We start from the raw sequence: 22701 nt of genomic DNA, 5'->3' as shown, positions 1-22701 counted from the left end.
TTACTGAGACTTGAGTAGGCAGTTTTCCCCTCACAGTGTAAACAAAGCCACCAGGAAGTTGCAACTGGGCAGAGCCCACGGCAGTGCCACAAAGCCATTGTAGCCAGACTGCCTCTCTAGATTCCTCCTCTCTGGGCAGGGCATCTCTGAAAGAAAGGCAGCAGCCCCAGTCAGGGGCTTATAGATAAAACTCCCATCTCCCTAGGACAGAGCACCTGGGGGAAGGCGTGGCTATGGGCGCAGCTTCAGCAAACATAAATATTCCTGCCTGCCAGCTCTAAAGAGAGCAGCGGATCTTCCCCCAGCACAGCGCTCAAGCTCTGCTAAGGGACAGACTGCCTCCTCAAGTGGGTCTCTGACCCCTGTGCCTCCAGACTGGGAGACACCTCCCAGCCGGGGTGGACAGACACCTCATACAGGAGAGCTCCAGCTGGCATCTGGCAGGTGCCCCTCTGGGACGAAGCTTCCAGAGGAAGGAACAGGCAGCAATCTTTGCTGTTTTGCAGCCTCCACTGGTGATAACCAGGCAAACAGGGTTTAGAGTGGACCTCCAGCAAACTCCAGCAGACCTGCAGCAGAGGGGCCTGACTGTTAACAAGGAAAACTAACGAACAGAAAGGAATAGCATCAACATCAACAAAAAGGACCTCCACAGAGAAACCCCATCCAAAGGTCACCAACATCAAAGACCAAAGGTAGATAAACCCATGAAGATGAGGAAAAACCAGTGCAAAAAGGCTGAAAATTCCAAAAACCAGAACGCCTCTTCTCCTCCAAAGGATCACAACTCCTCACCAGCAAGGGAACAAAACTGGATGGAGAATGAGCTTGACGAATTGGCAGAAGTAGGCTTCAGTAGGTGGGTAATAACTAACTCATCCAAGCTAAAGGAGCATGTTCTAACCAAATGCAAGGAAGCTAAGAACCTTGATAAAAGGCTACAGGAACTGCTAACTGGAATAACTAGTTAAGGGAAGAACATAAATGTCCTGATGGAGCTGAAAAACACAGCATGAGAACTTCATGAAGCATCCACAAGTATCAACAGCTGAATTGATAAAGAGGAGAAAGGATATCAGAGATTGAAGATCAACTTAATGAAATAAAGCATGAAGACAAGATTAGAGAGAAAAGAATTAAGAGCAACAAACAAACCCTCCAAGGAATATGGGACTATGTGAAAAGACCAAACCTACGTTTGACTGGCATACCTGAAAGTGACAGGGAGAATGGAACCAAGTTGGAAAAAACTCTTCAGGATATTATCCAGGAGCACTTCCCCAACCTGGCAAGATAGGCCAAAATTCAAATTCAGGAAATACAGAGAACACCACAGAGATACTCCTCGAGAAGAGCAACCCCAAGACACATAATCATCAGATTCACCAATGTTGAAATGAAGGAAAAAATGTTAAGGGCAGCCAGAGAGAAAGGTCAGATTACCCACAAAGGGAAGCCCATCAGACTAACAGCAGATCTCTCTGCAGAAACCCTAAAGGCCAGAATAGAGTGGAGGCCAATATTCAATATTCTTAAAGAAAAGAATTTTCAACCCAGAATTTCATACCCAGCCAAACTAAGCTCCATAAGCAAAGGAGAAATAAAATCCTTTACGGACAAGCAAATGCTGAGAGATTTTGTCACCACCAGGCCTGCCTTACAAGAGCTCCTGAAGGAAGCACTAAATATGAAAAGGAAAAACTGGTACCAGCCACTGCAAAAACATACCAAATTGTAAAGACCATCAATGCTATGAAGAAACTGCATCAACTAACAGGCAAAATAACCAGACAGCATCATAATGACAGGATCAAATTCACACATAACAATATTAACCTTAAATGTAAACGGGCTAAATGCCCCAATTAAAAGACACAGACAGGCAAACTGGATAGTCAAGACCCATCAGCATGCTGTATTCAGGAGTCGCATCTCACGTGCAAAGAAACACATAAGCTCAAAATAAAGGGATGGAGGAATATTTACCAAGCAAATGGAAAGCAAAAAAAAAAAAAAAAAAAAAGCAGAGATTGCAATCCTAGTCTCTGATAAAACAGACTTTAAACCAACAAAGATCAAAAAAGACAAAGAAGGGCATTACATAATGGTAAACAGATCAATGCAACCAGAGGAACTAACTATCCTAAATATATATGCAACCAATACAGGAGCATGCAGATTCATAAAGGAAGCTCTTAGAGACCTACAAAGAGACTCCCACACAATAATAGTGAGAGACTTTAACATCCCACTGTCAATATTAGACAGATCAATGAGACAGAAAATTAACAAGGATATTCAGGACTTGAACTCAGCTCTGGACCAAGGAGACCTAATAGACATCTACAGAACTCTCTACCCCAAATCAACAGGATGTATGTTCTTCTCAGCACTACATCATACTTATTATAAAATTGACCACATAGCCCAGGCACAGTGGCTTATGCCTGTAATCCCAGCAGTTTGGGAGGCCGAGGCAGGCAGATCACGAGGTCAGGAGATCGACACCATCCTGGCTAACACAGTGAAACCCCATCTCTACTAAAAATACAAAAGATTAGCCGGCGTGGTGGCAGGCACCTGTAGTCCCAGCTACTCGGGAGGCTGAGGCAGGAGAATGGCGTGAACCCAGGAGGCAGAGCTTGCAGTGAGCCGAGATCACGCCTGGGGGACAGAGCAAGACTCCATCTCAAAAAAAAATAAAATAAAATAACATAAAATTTTAAAAAATAAAAAATAAATAAAATTGACCACATAATTGGAAGTAAAACACTCCTCAGCAAATGCCAAACAGAAATCATAATAGTCTCTCAGACCACAGTGCAACTAAATTAGAACTCAGGATTAAGAAACTCACTCAAAACTGCACAACTACATGGAAACTGTACAACCGGCTCCTGAATGACTACTGGGTAAATCACTAAATTAAGGCAGAAATAAATAAGTTATTTGAAACCAGTGAGAACAAAGACACAACATACCAGAATCTCTGGGACACAGCTAAAGCAGTGTTTAGAGGGAAAATTATAGCACTGAATGCCCACAGGAGAAAACAGGTAAGAGCTAAAATCGACACCCTAACATCACAATTAAAAGAACTAGAGAAGCAAGAGCAAACAAATTCAAAAACTAGCAGAAGACAAGAAATAACAAAGATTGGAGCAGAAATGAAGGAGAAAGAGACTCAAAAAAACCCTTCAAAAAAATCAATGAATCCAGGAGCTTGTTTTAGGTAGACTACTAGCCAGACTAATAAAGAAGAAAAGAGAGAAGGATCAAATAGAACAAAAAATTATAAAGGGGATATCACCACTGATCCCACAGAAATACAAACTACCATCAGAGAATACTATGAACATCTCTATGCAAATAAACTAGAAAATCTAGAAGAAATGGATAAATTCCGGAACACACACACCTTCCCAACACTAAATCAAGAAGTTGAATCCCTGAATAGACCAATAACAAGTTCTGAAACTGACGCACTAATTAATAGCCTACCAACCAAAAAAAGCCCAGGACCAGATGGATTCACAGCCGAATTCTACTAGAGGTACAAAGAGGAGCTGGTAGCATTCCTTCTGAAACTATTCCAAACAATAGAAAAAGAGGGAATCCTCCCTAACTCATTTTATGAGGCCAGTATCATCCTGATACCAAAACTTGGCAGAGACACAACAAAAAAGAAAATTTCAGGGCAATATCCCTGATAAACATCGATATGAAAATCCTCAATAAAATACTGGCAAACCAAATCCAGCAGCACATCAAAAAGCTTATCCACCATAATCAAGTCGGCTTCATACCTGGGAAGCAAGGCTGGTTCAACATACGCAAATCAATAAACGTAATCCATCACATAAACAAGACCAATGACAAAAACCACATGATTATCTCAATAGATGCAGAAAATGCCTTCGATAAAATTCAACACCACTTCATGCTAAAAACTCTCAATGAACTAGGTATTGATGGAATGTATCTCAAAATAATAAGAGCTATTTATGACAAACCCACAGCAAATATCATACTGAATGGGCAAAAGCTGGAAGCAATCCCTTTGAAAACCGGCACAAGACAAGGATGTCCTCTCTCACCACTCGTATTCGAATAGTATTGGAAGTTCTGGCCAGGGCAATCCGGCAAGAGAAAGAAATAAAGGGTATTCAAATAGGAAGAGGGGAAGTCAAATTGTCTGTTTGCAGATGACACGATTGTATCTTTAGATAACCCCATCGTCTCAGCCCAAAATCTCCTTAAGCTGATAAGCAACTTCAGGAAAGTCTCAGGATACAAAATCAATGTGCAAAAATCACAAGCATTCCTATACACCAATAATAGACAAACAGAGACCCAAATCATGAGTGAACTCCCATTCACAATTGCTACAAAGAGAATAAAATACCTAGGAATCTAACTTGTAAGGGATGTGAAGGACCTCTTAAAGGAGAACTACAAACCACTGCTCAAGGAAATAAGAGAGGACACAAACAAATGGAAAAACATTCCATGTTCATGGATAGGAAGAATCAGTATCGTGAAAATGGCCATTGTGTCCAAAGTAATTTAAAGACTCAATGCTATTCTGATCAAGCTACCATTGACTTTCTTCAAAGAGTTAGAAAAAAATACTTTAAATTTCATACGGAACCAAAAAAGAGCCCATATAGCCAAGACAATCCTAAGCAAAAAGAACAAAGCTGGAAGCATCATGCTACCTGACTTCAAACTATATTACAAGCCTACAGTAACCAGAACAGCATGGTACTGGTACCAAAACAGACATATAGGCCAATGGAACAGAATAGAGGCCTCAGAAATAATGCCACACATCTACAACCATCTGATCTTCGACAAACCTGACAAAAACAAGCATTGGGGAAAGGATTCCCTATTTAATAAATGGTGTTGGGAAAACAGGCTAGCCATATGCAGAAAACTGAAACTGGACCCTTTCCTTATACCTTATACAAAAATTAACTCAAGATGGATTAAAGACTTAAACATAAGACCTAAAACCATAAAAACCCTAGAAGAAAACCTAGGAAATACCATTCAGGACATAGGCATGGGCAAAGACTTCATGATGAAAACACCAAAAGCAATGGCAACAAAAGCCAAAATTGACAAATGGGATCTAATTAAACTAAAGAGCTTCTGCACAGCAAAAGAAACTATCATCAGAGTGAACAGGCAACCTACAGAATGGGAGAAAATTTTTGCAATCTATCCATCTGACAAAGGGCTAATATCCAGAATCTACAAGCAACTTAAACAAATTTACAAGAAAAAAACAACCCCATCAAAAAGTGGGCAAAGGATATGAACAGACACTTCTCAAAAGAAGACATTTATGCAGCCAACAAACATATGAAAAAAAGCTCATCATCACTGGTCATTAGAGACATGCAAATCAAAACCACAATGAGATACCATCTCACGCCAGTTAGAATGGTGATCATTAAAAAGTCAGGAAACAACAGATGCTGGAGAGGATGTGGAGAAATAGGAAAGCTTTTAGACTGTTGGTGGGAGTATAAATTAGTTCAAACATTGTAGAAGACAGTATGGCAATTCCTCAAGCATCTAGAACCAGAAATACCACTTGACCCAGGAATCCCAATACTGGGTATACACCCAAAGGATTATAAATCATTCTACTATAAAGACACATGCACATGTATGTTTATTGTGGCACTGTTCACAATAACAAAGACTTGGAACCAACCCAAATGTCTATCAATGAAAGACTGGATAAAGAAAATGTGGCACATATACACCATGGAATACTATGCAGCCATAGAAAAGGATGAGTTCATGTCCTTTGCAGGGACATGGATGAAGCTGGAAACCATCATACTCAGCAAACTAACACAGAAACAGAAAACCAAACACTGCATGTTCTCACTCATAAGTGGGAGTTGAACAATGAGAACACATGGACACAGGGAGGGGAACATCACACACCGAGGCCTGTGGGAGGGTGGAGGGCTAGGGGAGGAATAGCATTAGGAGAAATACCTAATGTAGATGATGGGTTGATGGATGCAGCAAACCACCATGGCACATGTATACCTATGTAACAAACCTCACATTCTGCACACGTATCCTAGAACTTGAAGTACAATTTTTTTAAAAAGTAATTTTTTTTAATTAAAATTGGGGCCAGACATGGTGGCTCAAGCCTGTAATCCCAGCATTTTAGGTCAAGGCAGGCGGATCACCTGAGGTCAGGAGTTCGAGAGCAGCTTGGCCAACATGGTGAAACCTCGTCTCTACTAAAAATACAAAAAAAAAAATTACCCAGGCATGGTGGCACATGCCTAGTCCCAGCTGTTTGGGAGGCTGAGGCAGGAGAATCGCTTGAACTCAGGAGGCAGAGGATGGAGTGAGCCAGGATCACACCACTGCACTCCAGCCTGGACAACTGAGTAAGAACTTGCCTCGAGAGCTCCCTCTCCCCTCTCCCCTCTCCCCTCTCCCCTCTCCCCTCTCCCCTCCCCCCTCCCCCCTCTCCCCTCTCCCCTCTCCCCTCTTTCCACGGTCTCCCTCTGATGCCGAGCCGAAGCTGGACGGTACTGCTGCCATCTCAGCTCACTGCAACCTCCCTGCCCGATTCTCCTGCCTCAGCCTGCCGAGTGCCTGCGATTGCAGGCGTGCGCCGCCACGCCTGACTGGTTTTCGTATTTTTTTGGTGGAGACGGGGTTTCGATGTGTCGGCTGGGCTGGTCTCCAGCTCCTAACCACGAGTGATCTGCCAGCCTCGGCCTCCCGAGGTGCCGGGATTGCAGACGGAGTCTCGTTAACTCAGTGCTCAATGGCGCCCAGGCTGGAGTGCAGTGGCGTGATCTCGGCTCGCTACAACCACCTCCCAGCCGCCTGCCTTGGCCTCCCTAAGTGCCGAGATTGCAGCCTCTGCCTGGCAGCCACCCCGTCTGGGAAGTGAGGAGCGTCTCCGCCTGACTGCCCATCGTCTGGGATGTGAGGAGCCCCTCTGCCTGGCTGCCCAGTCTGGAAAGTGAGGAGCGTCTCTGCCCGGCCGCCATCCCATCTAGGAAGTGAGGAGCGCCTCTTCCCGGCCGCCATCACATCTAGGAAGTGAGGAGCGTCTCTGCCCGGCCGCCCATCGTCTGAGATGTGGGGAGCACCTCTGCCCTGCCGCCCCGTCCGGGATGTGAGGAGTGTCTCTGCCCGGCCGCCCTGTCTGAGAAGTGAGGAGACCCTCTGCCTGGCAACCGCCCCGTCTGAGAAGTGAGGAGCCCCTCCGCCCGGCAGCCACCCCGTCTGAGAAGTGAGGAGCATCCTCCCTCCTCGTCTGGGAGGGAGGTGGGGGGGTCAGCCCCCCGCCCGGCCAGCCGCCCCGTCCGGGAGGTGAGGGGCACCTCTGCCCGGCCGCCCCTACCGGGAAGTGAGGAGCCCCTCTGCCCGGCCAGCCACCTCGTCCGGGAGGGAGGTGGGGGGGGTCAGCCCCCCGCCTGGCCAGCCGCCCCGTCCGGGAGGCGAGGGGTGCCTCTGCCCGGCCGCCCCTACTGGGAAGTGAGGAGCCCCTCTGCCCGGCCAGCCGCCCCGTCCGGGAGGGAGGTGGGGGGGTCAGCCCCCCGCCCGGCCAGCTGCCCCGTCCGGGAGGGAGGTGGGGGGATCAGCCCCCCGCCTGGCCAGCCACCCCATCCGGGAGGGAGGTGGGGGGATCAGCCCCCTGCCCGGCCAGCCGCCCTGTCCAGGAGGTGGGGGGGGGCGCCTCTGCCCGGCCGCCCCTACTGGGAAGTGAGGAGCCCCTCTGCCCGGCCAGCCGCTCTGTCTGGGAGGGAGGTGGGGGGGTCAGCCCCCGGCCCGGCCAGCCGCCCCGTCCGGGAGGGAGGTGGGGGGGTTAGCCCCCCGCCTGGCCAGCCGCCCCATCCGGGAGGTGAGGGGCGCCTCTGCCCGGCTGCCCCTTCTGGGAAGTGAGGAGCCCCTCTGCCCGGCCAGCTGCCCCGTCCGGGAGGGAGGTGGGGGGGTCAGCCCCCCGCCCGGCCAGCCGCCCCGTCCGGGAGGGAGGTGGGGGGGGTCAGCCCCCCACCCGGCCAGCCGCCCCGTCCGGGAGGGAGGTGGGGGGTCAGCCCCCCGCCCGGCCAGCCGCCCCGTCCGGGAGGGAGGTGGGGGGGTCAGCCCCCCGCCCGGCCAGCCGCCCCGTCCGGGAGGGAGGTGGGGGGATCAGCCCCCCGCCCGGCCAGCCGCCCTGTCCGGGAGGTGAGGGGCGCCTCTGCCCGGCCGCCCCTACCGGGAAGTGAGGAGCCCCTCTGCCCGGCCAGCCGCCCCCTCCGGGAGGGAGGTGGGGGGGTCAGCCCCCCGCCGGGCCAGCCGCCCCGTCGGGGAAGTGAGGGGCGCCTCTGCCCGGCCGCCCCTACTGGGAAGTGAGGAGCCCCTCTGCCCGGCCAGCCGCCCTGTCCGGGAGGGAGGTGGGGGGTCAGCCCCCCGCCCGGCCAGCCGCCCCGTCCGGGAGGGAGGTGGGGGGTCAGCCCCCTGCCCGGCCAGCCGCCCCGTCCGGGAGGGAGGTGGGGGGTGTCAGCCCCCCGCCCGGCCAGCCGCCCCGTCCGGGAGGTGAGGGGCGCTTCTGCCCGGCCGCCCCTACTGGGAAGTGAGGAGCTCCTCTGCCCGGCCACCACCCCATCTGGGAGGTGTACTCAACAGCTCATTGAGAACGGGCCATGAAGACAATGGCGGTTTTGTGGAATAGAAAGGGGGGAAAGGTGGGGAAAAGATTGAGAAATCGGATGGTTGCTGTGTCTGTGTAGAAAGAGGTAGACATGGGAGACTTTTCATTTTGTTCTGTACTAACAAAAATTCTTCTGCCTTGGGATCCTGTTGATCTGTGACCTTACCCCCAACCCTGTGCTCTCTGAAACATGTGCTGTATCCACTCAGGGTTGAATGGATTAAGGGCGGTGCAAGATGTGCTTTGTTAAACAGATGCTTGAAGGCAGCATGTTCGTTAAGAGTCATCACCACTCCTTAATCTCAAGTACCCAGGGACACAAACACTGTGGAAGGCCGCAGGGTCCTCTGCCTAGGAAAACCAGAGAACTTTGTTCACTTGTTTATCTGCTGACCTTCCCTCCACTATTGTCCTGTGACCCTGCCAAATCCCCCTCTGCGAGAAACACCCAAGAATGATCAATAAAAAAGAAAAAAAAAAAAAAAAAGAACTTGCCTCAAAAAAAAGAAGAAGAAAAAGAGCAAAGTAAGAGTATCAAGTCACAGAGTTATCAAGACTTACTAGACTAAAAGCAATAGAAAAAGATACTGTGATACTGGTGCAGAAATAGCCAAACAGAACAAATGAAACTTATGGAATAAATGAAAAATGTTATTAACAGGCCAGCTCATATATGGGCATTTGATATACAAAAGAGAGAAAATTGCTGAGTTCTGGGGAAACAAGGGTGTATGTAATAAATAGTGTTGACATTACCTATCCATATACACAAAAAAATAAAATTAGAACCATACTTTTTCTTTTTTTTTTTTTTGAGCCAGAGTTTTGCTCTTGTTGCCCAGGCTGGAGTGCAATAGCACGATCTCAGCTCACTGCAACCCCCGCCTCCTGGGTTCAAGCAATTCTCCTGTCTCAGACTCCCAAGTACCTGGGATTACAGGCGCATGCCACCACACCCAGCTAATTTTTGTATTTTTAGTAGAAACAGGGTTTCATCATATTGGTCAGGCTGGTCTTGAACTCCTGACAAACAGATAGCCAAATCATGAGTGAACTCCCATTTACAATTGCTACAAAGAGATTAAAATACCTAGGAATACAACTTACAAGGGATATGAAGGACCTCTTCAAGGAGAACTACAAACCACTGCTCAAGGAAATAAGAGAGGACACAAACAAATGGAAAAACATTCCACGCTCATGGATAGGAAGAATCGATATCGTGAAAATGGCCATCAGGTGATCTGCCCGCCTCGGCCTCCTAAAGTGCTGGGATTACAGGCATGAGCCACCACACCCAGCCTAGAACTATACTTTATACCATACACAAAAACTAATTAAAGGTAGTTTTGCAATCTAAATATTGAAAGCAAAATTTCAACTTTTAAAGGAAAATACATCTTTTTACCTCAAAATAGGAAGACACAAAAAGCACATCCTTGGCTCACACCTGTAATCTCAACACTTCGGGAGGCCAAGGCAGGAGGACTGCTTGAGCCCAGGCATTTGAGACCAGCCTGGGCAACATAGTGGAACCGCTTCTCTACTAAAAATTTTAAAAATTAGCTGGGTGTGATGGCATGCATCTGTAGTCCCAGCTACTCAGGAGGCTGAGGCAGGAGGATGGCTTGAGGCCAGGGGAGTAGAGGCTGCAGTGAGCCATGATCATGCCACTGCACTCCAGCCTGGGTGACAGAGTGACACCCTGTCTCAAAACAAAAGAAAACAAAACACATCCCATAAATAAAAAGATAATAAATTCAACTACATTAAAATGTAAAACTTCTTTGCAGCAAGTCATCAGATAGAGTGAAAACATCGTACCACCTGGGCAAAAAGATTTGCAAAGCATACAACCAGCAAAGCATTTATAGCCAGAATATATAAAGAACTTATATAGTCAATGAGGGAAAGACTAAAAGCCAACACAAAGGCAAGAAATACAAATAGGCACTTCTTAGGAAAAAATATCCAAGCAGCTAGTAAACGCCAAAAAGATAATCAATCTCAGTTGTAATTATGAAAATGAAACAATGAGCTCTATCATTTTTATACCTAACTACTCTTAGTTTACGGCACATTAAAGTGACAGAAGAATCGTTATAGAACTTGTCCTCTTATTTCTACCTGTATATCTATAATCTTGTCTAGATTTGATAAAAAGTTATCTGCAAAATGGGCACTATGGGGTTTTTTTGTTTGTTGTTGTTGTAGTTATTTCTGAGACAGGGTGACACTCTGTTACCCAGGCTGCAGAACAGTGGCACAATCACAGCTCACTGCAGCCTCAACCTCCCAAGGTCAAGCAATCCCCTCACCTCAGCCTCCTGAGTAGCTAGGACTACAGCCACCTGCCACCATGCCCAGCTAATTTTTCTATTTTTTGTAGAGGTGGGGGGTCTCACTATGTTGCCCAGACTGGTCTTGACCTCCTGAGCTCAAGAAATCCTCTCGCCTCAGCCTCCTAAACTCTTGGGATTACAGGTGTGAGCCACCATGCCTGGGCACTATGTTTTTTAAATGCTATAAATATTTTAACCCATTTATGCCTAGTGTTCCATTACTGGAATGTTAAGCTTGTGGGAGTTATTTATATCCTACTGCTCAAGGTCATCACCAAGATCTGATTTTTCACACACACAAAAAAATTGCAACCTTCAGCATAAATGGGTTAAATGCAAAATAAACAGAATATACAGAAAAATATACCTATTTTTTTCCCATAAATAGAGAATTCTGCCCAAAGATGTGGAAATAGGTCTAGACAGACAGAAACTAATTCTATAGCCCAACATCCTAACTGCACCATTGAGTGTATATTTCGCAAATCTAATCCACATTATACTAATTATACTAATATTTTCAGTAATGCCAGGTGACATAATCGTTGCAAAGTCTTTTTAAAGTAACAGCTGCAAAACCTCTAAAATTATCTCAGTTTTTTTCTATGGTCCTTTCTTTGTGACCTATCTCCAATACAGCTTCCAATGCAACTCTATTCTTTTTTTTTTTTTAATCACACACAAATGATGAGCTAAAGTACTATTTAATATTGTTTTACTTAGTTTACTTTTTTAACTACTACACTCAGAAAAGGCTTGAAGAGATGAAATTAGCTTAAAAGTTATGCAAAATGACAGTACCTCACAATGCTGGCGAGAAGCTTGAATTTCACATTCATATTTGTTCTTTACAGATTCTAAGCAGAGCTCTCTATAGATTCCTGCAACCAAACACAATTACTCTGATTATGTTAGCAATGAGAAGTTCCATTATCACTTCCCTACAGGAATTCTGTCCTCACTGTATTTAATAAGATGGATCAAGAAAAAATTGAAAAGTGAGTCTAACTTTGTCTTTAAAGACTAAAAATAAAAAGTCTCACTTAAAATATATATCCAAAAAGATTAGAAATTATAAGAGCTAGAAAGAAACTGTACTGCTAGTTTTTGTTCTTAATCTATTCTTCTAAAGATTACTCCTAAATGTTTGATACAGAATGATCAAAATGAAAATAAAACTCTTTTCCTGTGAAAAACAATCTCTCAAGTTTCTCAAAATAGAAACGGAGATAATAAACTCTGGTGTCATCAATCACATATACTCAGAGTAACAGCTAGATACTATACCCCACCAAAACCACTTTTTTTAAACTATCATTTTCAATCCAAAGAATCCACGAGGAGTAAATGTATATAAACTGATATAACAAAATCAATTATGTCTGGAGTGCTCCTGACAGGACTTTATCTAGAGGATGGATACCCAAGATAGTTTAACTTAGACCCTAACAGGACAATAGTATAAAATAGGTAACATGGCCATGCAAATATGTCACTACAAAAACGGCACGCAAAGAGCTCTGGATATGTATTCTAAGCTTTATGCCATAGTTGGCCCTAGAAATGTAATTATCTCTCTTTGTATAGTAAAGGCAAGAGACAGATATCTGGAACTATGTCATCAGCAACACATTCACACACACTACTCTGCAAAATCAAAATATAAAAGAGGCCAGAGTAGAAAAGTAAATAATCAACTCAAGTAATATTTCCTGATCATCCATGTAACCTAAAAGAACAAAGAAAATTAGGGATATTTTTACTTCTAAGGGTATGTTAAGTCAATATGTAAAGATAGCAGTGAAGAGTATCATATCATCTACATAATATTAAGCACTCAAAAATAAAATTTGGTTAAAGGAGGATTTAGTAAAAAGAACTTATTATCAACAATGCCTTAGGTATTATCTAACAGGTACATAAGGGTCAATTAGTGCCACATAAGAGAAAAACAACCAGCATCTCCACTAATTAAAGTTTGGTTTTTGACTATGAAAAATCATATATATATCCCTTGATTATGAGTGCCAGGACATGATACTGAGGCTGGATCCCATTTACAAACATAAGACTGAAATGTAACCATACAAATATAGTGCATCTTTGTTTATTTGTAGCCACAAATGAGTAACCAAACTTATCAAAGTAAAAAAGAAAAATTAAATCATCTAGTTCAAGGCAAGTTTCCTGTTCTATAATATCCTGATCAAACATTTTTAAATTTTTTTATAAATTAAAAAAAATCCTATCACTTTTACATATTAAAAAAATGCCTAGAACACTTAAACTTTATCTAATAGGGAATTAAAGTGTGATAGTAACAGTCTCTCTTAATGAAAGTATCATGGTTTCCAGTTGTTTCACCAAATGTGGAACTATCTTCTCAACAACACTGTAAACAACTTCAGGGCTTTTTTTTTTTTAATCCCCTACAGCAGCAGAGCAAAGCAAGAGGTATTTAATAAATACAGTAACTGTGGGCTAACTAAAAGTAAAATATTCTGGTCGATGTAAATATGCTTGTAATCCCATCAACATAAAACACTTACTTGATAAACACCTTTTAAAGCTACTGAAGAGTTTACATTCTATATATGGAAAAGATTCTTCACTTTCCTACCTGCTACCTTTGTACGAATTTGCATATTTTCCTGTAAAGTTGCCAGCGGTTCCAAGTATTCTGGTGCTTTTCCAGCTATGACTTCTTGTAGTTTTGCATCCACCTGACTTAATCGTTCTTTATAAAGTCTTAACAAAGCAAAAATTAATATGTTAATGTAAAAATCTCAACAAAGGCTAACAATTTGCCATTTCTATACATTATTTGTTCCCAATATCATTTATATTCTAATAATCTATCAAATATATTTTGCCTTGATCTCAAGCAGAGAACTCAGTTACATTATTTGACTTTATGCACATAATCACAAAACAGATATCTATCTATCACTCTTTAATGGTCAATTCCCAATACAAAAAAAAATTGAAATAACTACTTTTTGGCACTATTAATGTTTGTTTTTGTTTTAACCACAGAACAATAAAACCAATTCTAAGAGAAAAGGTCATTTAAACACTGAGTTTAAAAGAAACAAAGAAATCATTTTGAATAGACATTACCAGTTGTCAAAATAAATAATTACTTGGCTTCTCTCTACCTTTCCTGAAAAGGAGTCAGTATTACTGTATTCAGCCTACTTAATTTTTTTTTTTTTTTTGAGACGGAGTCTCGCTCCGTCACCCAGGCTGGAGTGCAGTGGCGCAATCTCGCTCACTTCAAGCTCCGCCTCCTGGGTTCACGCCATTCTCCTGCCTCAGCCTCCCGAGTAGCTGGGACTACAGGTGCCCGGCTATTTTTTTTTTTTTTTTTTGTATTTTTTAGGAGAGACGGGGTTTCACCGTGTTAGCCAGGATGGTCTCGATCTCCTGACCACGTGATCCACCCGCCTCAGCCTCCCAAAATGCTGGGATTACAGGCGTAAGCCAACGTGCCCGGCCCAGCCTACTTAATTTTTTAAAAGAGCAAAGAGGAAGTAGACTAATGAAGGTAAAACCAATGTTTTTATGACCTGACATACTAAGTTTGTCTCAACTACAAATGAAGAAGCCATAACAAAATTAGTTGCTCAATGAACAAGGAACTCAAAAATGGGGCAGGAGGTCCCTGTTACTCCTATTTATAAGGCCACTTACAAATACTCTAATTTGCCAGCTGTCACCAATACCTTTAGAGTATGATACAACTCAGTGTTTATTTTTGGCAATAATCCTGCAGGACAGAACTAATTTTTTTTTTTTTTAAGACAGTGTCTTACTCTGTTGCCCAGGCTGCAGTGCAATGGCACGAGCACAGCTCACTTGCAGCCTTGACCTCCTGGGCTCAATCGATCCACCTGCCTTAACCTCCCAAGTAGCTGGGACCACAGGCACGTACCACCACATCCAGCTAGTTTTTAAATATTTTATGGAGACCAGGTCTTCCGATGTTGCCCAGGCTGGTCTCCAACTCCTGGGTTCAAGCCCACAAAAAACCCCTGCCTCCAAACCCTCAGTTTAGTTAATGAAGTCTTTAGTAGACAAACAATAGTTGAAGCCTCTTTCAAATTGGTCAGTCGCATAAAATACAAAAGGGAAAACAGCTGAGACTGAATCTAGTTGCTCTTGTGCTAGTATACAAGTGACAAGGTTGAGATTCAGTGACAATGGCCTTCTAAAGTCACTACTTACTGATCTTTGAGATCGGTAAACTGTTTTTCAAGATTGGACATTTCATCCAAACATTCCATTCTTCTTCTTTCACAGTCTTCATCATCCATTTCTGTTAATAAAAAGGCAAATATAAAAGATAAACTTAATTTTCAAATTTATCTGAACATCTCAAATATATCTGAACATAATTCAAATAGGAAGAAAAACTGTAATATGAAGAGAAGACCTATATTAAGCCTTAAAAGAAAATAAACAAGATTTATCAAAAATAATAATTTCTGCTGGGCGTAGTGGCTCATGCCTCTAATTCCAGCAGTTTGGAAGGCCAAGGCAGGAGGACAGATTGAGCCCAGGACTTCAAGATCAGCCTGGGCAACATAGGAAGACCCCATCTCTACAAAATATAAAAATATTAGCTGGGCACGGTACCATGAGCCTGTAGTCTCACCTACCAGGAGGCTAAGGCAGGAGGATCGCCTGAGCCCAGGAGTTGGAGGCTGCAGTAAGCCATGATTGTGACACTGCACTCCACCCTGGGTGACAGAGTGACCTAGTCTAAAAAAAAAAAAAAAAAAAAAATCCACTATAGATTTAATCTAAAATACAGATGAGTATATAAAACTATACTGGTCTCTAGACCCTCTTACTTTTATTCATTTTTAAATCACTTTAAAGGACTGACTATAAGCTATAACTATAAAGTAATTAGCCCACTTTTGGTTTGTTTTCCACCAACTCACCAGAATGTAGCACCAAAATGACTGTGTCCTTTAAAGGCTAACATTGCTCAAAAACATTTTTGGGATTCTTCTTTCAGAACTGCTCACATGGCTGATTTGCCTGTCACATAAAAAAAGAAAAGTGGCCGGGCGTGGTGGCTCATGCCTGTAATCCCAGCACTTTGGGAGGCTGAGGCTGGAGGATTGCTTGAGCTCAAGCGTTCAAGACCAGCCTGGGCAACATGGTGAAACCCCATCTCTAATAAAAATACAAAAATTAGCCAGACATAGTGGTGGATGCCTGTAGTCCCAACTGCTCGAGAGACCGAAGTGGGAGGATCGTTTGAACTTGATAGGCAGAGGTTGCAGTGAGCCAAGACTGCGCCAGCCTGGGCAACAGAGATCCTGTCTCAAAAATAAAGAAAAGTGAAAGAAAGGCCAGGCATGGTGGCTCACTCCTGTAATCCCAGCACTTTGGGAGGCTGAGGCAGGCGGATCACCTGAGGTCAGGAGTTCGAGACCAGCCTGACCAACGTGGAGAAACCCCATCTCTACTAAAAATACAAAATCAGCTGGGCGTGGTGGCACATGCCTGTAATCCCAGCTACTTGGGAGGTTGAGGCAGGAGAATCGCTTGAACCCAGGAGGTGGAGGTTGTGGTGAGCCAAGATCGTGCCATTGCACTCTAGCCTGGGCAACAAGAGCGAAACTCCATCTCAAAAAAAGAAAAAAAAAAAGAAAAAGGAAAACTAATCTTATTATGTTTACCACAGACTCTCCTGGTCTGCCATTCCTACGTTCCCTTATTCCGTCTACCCATATTACTATCAGTGAGAAAGAGGCAAATGAGGAGGAAAATACAAACTTTTTAAGGAAAGCAACTGTTAATTACCAGGTCTGTCCTATAGTCCACATTTTCTATGTTCACATCACATATATTCATTCATCAAAATAACTGAAGCACAAAATGATCTGCATCTTGATCTTCATCAAATAAAAGTCAAACTATGAGAAAGAGTTAAATCATGTTCAATTATTTTTATATAACATGGAAGGCTGACTCATTTTTTTCTAATTTTCTAAAACAGATTAAAAATATTTCTGGCTTTTGATTGCTTACTTCTTGGCTACTCAAAACTTGGTCCCTCAAGATGACTCACTATCCAAGTTCTCTGGATAGTAGAGGCTTTTCCGTAGCCTTAGAATTTGCTCAGCACCAACATTTGAGAAGAAAACACTGTGAAAGTTTAACATGAAAGACATATGGTAGAACAGAGATGCTTTAACAGAAGCAAACTGCAAAATTTATTTAAACAATTTCTTTGCACTTAAAATTTTGACTTGCAGTTCAAATTATTATCACATTCTTCAAAAATTAAGTTGTTCATTATTTTTTGGGATGGAATTTTTAAAAGTTAAAAATCACAAGAGTCAACATAAAAATTATAGGGGGAGAATTTTAACAAATAGAATTTTATGAGATCCTTGCTCCTATCATAAATGCAAGAACATCTGAAGACAAAATACTTTATAGATCTAAGAAACATATTCACAAACAGGCCAGGTGCAGTGGCTCCCGCCTGTAATCCCAGCACTTTGGGAGGCAGAGGCGGGTGGATCGCTTGAAGTCAGGAGTTCAAGACCAGCCTGGCCAACGTGGCAAAACCCCATCTCTACTAAAAACACAAAAATTAGCCAGGTGTGTTGGAGGATGCCTGTAATCCCAGCTACTCAGGAGGCTGAGGCTGGAGAATCTAATCCAGGAGGCAGAGGTTGCAGCGAGCCAAGATCGTGCCACTGCACTCCAGCCTGGGTGACAGAGCAAGACTGTCTCAAAAAAAAGAAAAAAAAAAAAAAGGAAATATATTCCCATACAGTCTCCTTTCTCTATATTCCTCGCTTTTGAAATCTCACCTACTTTCATGGCAAGGCAGATGACTTACAAATTATTCTCCCCTTCCCATATCAGGCAGGTTCCAATGTCACATTTCCATTTGTCAGTTGGGCAATCTTAAGCATACTGCCATCACTCCAAAAGCAACACGTCGGCCAGGCACGGTGGCTCACACCTATAATCCTAACACTTGGGGAGGCCGAGGCAGGCAGATCACCTGAGGTCAGGAGTTCAAGACCATCCTGGCCAACATGGTGAAACACAAAAATTATCTGAGCGTGGCGGCGCATGCCTGTAATCCTAGCTACTCGGGAGGCTGAGGCAGGAGAATCGCTTGAACCCCGGAAGTGGAGGTTGCAGCGAGCTGAGATCACGCCACTGCACTTCAGCCTGGGCGACAGAGTGAGACTCTGTCTCAAAAAAAAAAAAAAAAAAAAAAAAAAGCAACATGTCTGGAAGGGCACGGTGGCTCACGCCTGTAATCCCAGCACTTTGGGAGGCTGAGGTGGGTGGATCACCTGGCAGGAGTTCAAGACCAGCCTGACCAACATGGTGAAACCCCGTCTCTACTAAAAATACAAAAAATTAGCCAGGCGTGATGGTAGGCACCTGTAATCCCAGCTACTCGGGAGGCTGAGGCAGGAGAATTGCTTGTACCCTGGAGGTGGAGGTTGCAGTGAGCCAAGATGATGCCATTGCACTCCAGCCTGGGTGCCAAGAGCAAAACTCCTTCTCAAAAAAAAAAAAAAAAAAAAGGCTGGGAATGGTAGCTCATGCCTGTAATCCCAGCACATTGGGAGGTTGAGGTGGGTGGATCACGAGGTCAGGAGTTCGAGACCAGCCTGGACAACATGGAGAAACCCTGTCTCTACTAAAAATACAAAAAATTAGCTTGGTGTGGTGGCACCCGCCTGTAATCACAGCTACTCGGGAGGCTAAGGCAGGAGAATTGCTTGAACCCAGGAGGCGGAGGTTGCAGTGAGCCAAGATCACGCCATTGCACTCCAGCCTGGGTAACAGAGCGAGACTCCATCTCAAAGAGAGAAAAAAAAAAAAAAAAGCAACATGTCTGAAATACTCTTTTCTTTCACCTTCATCTCAAATCTTTCACTTTTCTATTTCTGTTGATGCTACTGCCACTCTCCTTGTATCTTGGTTTTTCTCTTACCTTCAATCCTAAATTTGCATTCATCAATCCTGTTTTGTGCTTTCTTTGAAATCACTCACATCTATACTTTCCTGTTCTTTTCCGAGCTCAACTCCTTCTCCCAAGGTTTTCATGCTCTTTTGAATAAGCCCCAAACTCTGGCCCTTGTACTTTTTCTTACATCCCTCTCCCTGCAGGGATACCCACCACCCCAACCCAAATTCTACTCATTCTTCAACATAACTAAGGTAATCCCACCTTCTTCAGCTAGCCTTTGTGACCACCCAATATTGAAACGATTTCCTCTGCCTCTGAATTCCTACAGCAACATTTAGTTAAGCATTCATTTGGCAATTTAATCAAGTGGTGACTTATGATAGCTTTTTAAGTGAGCCCAGATAATAACTATTTATCCCTCATATTGAGTACTGTCCAGTGCTGCACAAAGAAGTCACTCATAAATATTTTTGGATGGCTGATTTACTGATTGAAATTATATCCTTCCATGGAGATTTGCTTTGCAAGGGAAACATGAAAAGAGGGCACCTGGGTGATACTAGGCTGTCATCAACCTATCATCAATGCTTCCTTTACATGACCAAAATCAGGCCAAGACAAAGAAGCAGTCTCATCTCCATCATTTGAATCGAAAGAAAATAATCCCGGTAATCACAAATTCCATTTCACTTTAGAATAACCATTCCTAAAAGTTTGCAAAATTTATTTGTGGTGTTAATCTGCCCTCCTTCTCCCCCACCCAAAATAATTTAAAACAGCCCAAAGTTAGAAAAAACTGAAGGGAAGAAAAGACTTGGAGAATTTTCAACGCTGCCAAAACTCAGCCAATTTATAAGCATATGAAGATCCAAAATGAGCCCGAATGTTGGTCCCTTCCTCTCAGTCTTGCAAACTTCAGGGAGCTACTGAACGGGACCGCTCTCAAGTTAGCCCCCGAAAAGACACTGATGTAAAAGTGCTGACCGGCAAGTTGACTTGCAAACTGAGGTTAATTACTAAGCCGACCCTCTGTCCCGGCAACCCACTTGCGCTGAGAAGTGAGGGTTGCAAAGGTGAAAATAGGGAAAGAGGTCGGTGGGCTGGGGAGAGGAGGTATTTCCAGTTTGTCTGCTGCGGGAAGTTGTCCGCCTGGGCTGGTCGCTCCAGAGCACCACCGGGGGCAGGACCACGCCGCGTTTGGGAGCTGGACAAGCCCAGGCCCGCCCCGCCCCGCCGCCGGGACCCATCAGGAGCCAGACAGCGCCCAGCGACCGGTCCGGGTGCAGCCCAGGGCCCAAAGCCAGTCTCCGCCCCTTCCCTCTGTCCCCGCCCCGCTTTCCCAGCAGGACGCAGCCGCCTGGCGTGCGGAGAGCGGCCTGTCGCGCGCTGGGCGCAGGGACTCAGGGTCCCAGCAGTGGGTCGCGCACCTGAGCTATCTCCATCCTCGGAGACCGACGAGCTCTCAGTGTCCTCGTCCTCGGAGCTGCTCCCCTCATTTTCGGCGTAGTCCACCTCCATCTCATCATGATGGTTGGTCTCCTTCTTATCCCCTCGGGAATGGACTGGCATTTTCCAGCCGCGCCGTCGCTTTCCACTACCGGCGCCCAGCCCGGCCACCGCCGCTTCAATGAAGGGCGCGCGGAACGCCCCAACCCACCCAGCCGCCGAGCTTGCTCGCCCCCTTGGCTCCTCCCCGCCCCCGGCCCGGGCCTCACAACCTAACCCGCAGGCTCTGCGATGGGAGCTCTGCCATTGGCGGAGGCCTTCCACCGAGCCAGAGGGCGGGGCTTGCCCTGCTCTGGTACGATTGGTTGCCCGCAATTACGACGCGGCCTTCCGATGCTTGCCGGGAGTTGTAGTTCATAGGTCTCAGACCTGCAGGGGCTGCACGCTTCCATCCCTCGGCAGCCCTGATCACTTCTTCCTTCTGGACTTCAAGTCCCACAAGGCACGAAAGCTGACACTCTGGATCGCAGTTTATAAACTAAACAGAAACAGATTGTGCGAATTTAGTCTGTATTTATCTATTTCCCGCCAAGTGATTGTTTGACCTGCCTGACCATCAGAGATGTTACTGTTAGATGTGAAAATGTCTTTTGCCTAAAAGGATCTTTGCCTGCTCATTGAGCCTGGGGAACTGGAGAACCATCTCTTTTACTAAGCACCTTTATTACCTACCATTAATAAACTGTTTTATTTAATTATTAACTATAGACGATAACTTGCACTTTCTATGTTGTGCAAAAATCTTTAAATTATTCTTGAAACTTTTACAATACAGAAGGTAAGGAAGTTTTATCTTGGCATTTTCAATCTAATATTTTTGGCATTTATTTTTTACCAAATGCAGTCGGAAAATGCCATCAGTCCTGATTTAACTTTAGTTTTCAATGAAAAATACATACTTAATGAGATGTACTTTCTCAAAAAAAGGGTACATAGACAAGGAAGCCTCAATAGGTATCATAACTCATTAAGTGACCATTTATCCGCTGTATCAGGTATCTTGGTAAGCTCTTTACATGGGTTTAGTGAGTTTAATTCTCAATTTAATAGCCCTGAGTTAGGTGCCATTGTTATTCCCATTTTACGGATAAGGAAACTTCATTTGCAGACCAATCTTAAAACTATATTTTGCTCTCCCTCTCCCTCTCTCCTTTCCACGGTCTCCCCTCTCCCTCTCTTTCCACGGTCTCCCTCTCATGCCGAGCCGAGGCTGGACGGTACTGCTGCCATCTCGGCTCACTGCAACCTCCCTGCCTGATTCTCCTGCCTCAGCCTGCGGAGTGCCTGCGATTGCAGGCACGCACCGCCACGCCTGACTGGTTTTCGTATTTTTTTGGTGGAGACGGGGTTTCGCTGTGTTGGCCGGGCTGGTTTCCAGCTCCTAACCGCGAGTGATCCGCCAGCCTCGGCCTCCCGAGGTGCCGGGATTGCAGACAGAGTCTCGTTAACTCAGTGCTCAATGGTGCCCCGGCTGGAGTGCAGTGGCGTGATCTCGGCTCGCTGCAGCCTCCACCTCCCAGCCGCCTGCCTTGGCCCCCCAAAGTGCCGAGATTGCAGCCTCTGCCCGGCCGCCACCCCGTCTGGGAAGTGAGGAGCGTCTCTGCCTGGCCGCCCATCGTCTGGGATGTGAGGAGCCCCTCTGCCTGGCTGCCCAGTCTGGAAAGTGAGGAGCCTCTCTGCCCGGCCGCCATCCCACCTAGGAAGTGAGGAGCGCCTCTTCCCGGCCGCCATCCCATCTAGGAAGTGAGGAGCGTCTCTGCCCGGCCGCCCATCGTCTAAGATGTGGGGAGCGCCTCAGCCCCGCCGCCCCGTCTGGGATGTGAGAAGCGCCTCGGCCCCACCGCAACCCCGTCTGGGAGGTGAGGAGCGTCTCTGCCCGGCCGCCCCGTCTGAGAAGTGAGGAGACCCTCCGCCTGGCAACCGCTCAGTCTGAGAAGTGAGGAGCCCCTCCGCCCGGCAGCCGCCCCGTCTGAGAAGTGAGGAGCCCCTCCGCCCGGCTGACACCCCGTCTGGGAAGTGAGGAGCGTCTCTGCCCGGCAGCCACCCCTTCCGGGAGGGAGGTGGGGGTCAGCCCCCGCCAGGCCAGCCGCCCCGTCCGGGAGGGAGGTGGGGGGATCAGCCCCCCGCCCGGCCAGCCGCCCCGTCCAGGAGGTGAGGGGCGCCTCTGCCCGGCCGCCCCTACTGGGAAGTGAGGA

At 45.5% G+C, this 22701-nt stretch overlaps 1 protein-coding gene across 1 annotated transcript in view; it reads right to left on the bottom strand.

Moving 5' to 3' along the window:
- Window positions 1–20790, bottom strand: part of BRMS1L (BRMS1 like transcriptional repressor) — a 48734-nt gene extending 27944 nt beyond the window's left edge. The window contains exons 1-4 of the mRNA XM_003821188.3: window positions 20428–20790; window positions 15262–15352; window positions 13655–13782; window positions 11836–11915 (exon numbers count right to left, since the gene is read on the bottom strand). Of these exons, the coding sequence (XP_003821236.1) occupies window positions 11836–11915; window positions 13655–13782; window positions 15262–15352; window positions 20428–20569 (441 nt within the window). The 5' untranslated portion in view covers window positions 20570–20790. The remainder of the gene's footprint in view (window positions 1–11835; window positions 11916–13654; window positions 13783–15261; window positions 15353–20427) is intronic.
- Window positions 20791–22701: the final 1911 nt, after the last annotated feature.

Source organism: Pan paniscus, chromosome 15 (genome assembly GCF_029289425.2).
Source record: "Pan paniscus chromosome 15, NHGRI_mPanPan1-v2.0_pri, whole genome shotgun sequence".
Classification (NCBI taxonomy): domain Eukaryota; kingdom Metazoa; phylum Chordata; class Mammalia; order Primates; family Hominidae; genus Pan; species Pan paniscus.
This window is presented reverse-complemented; position numbering and strand designations above follow the sequence as displayed.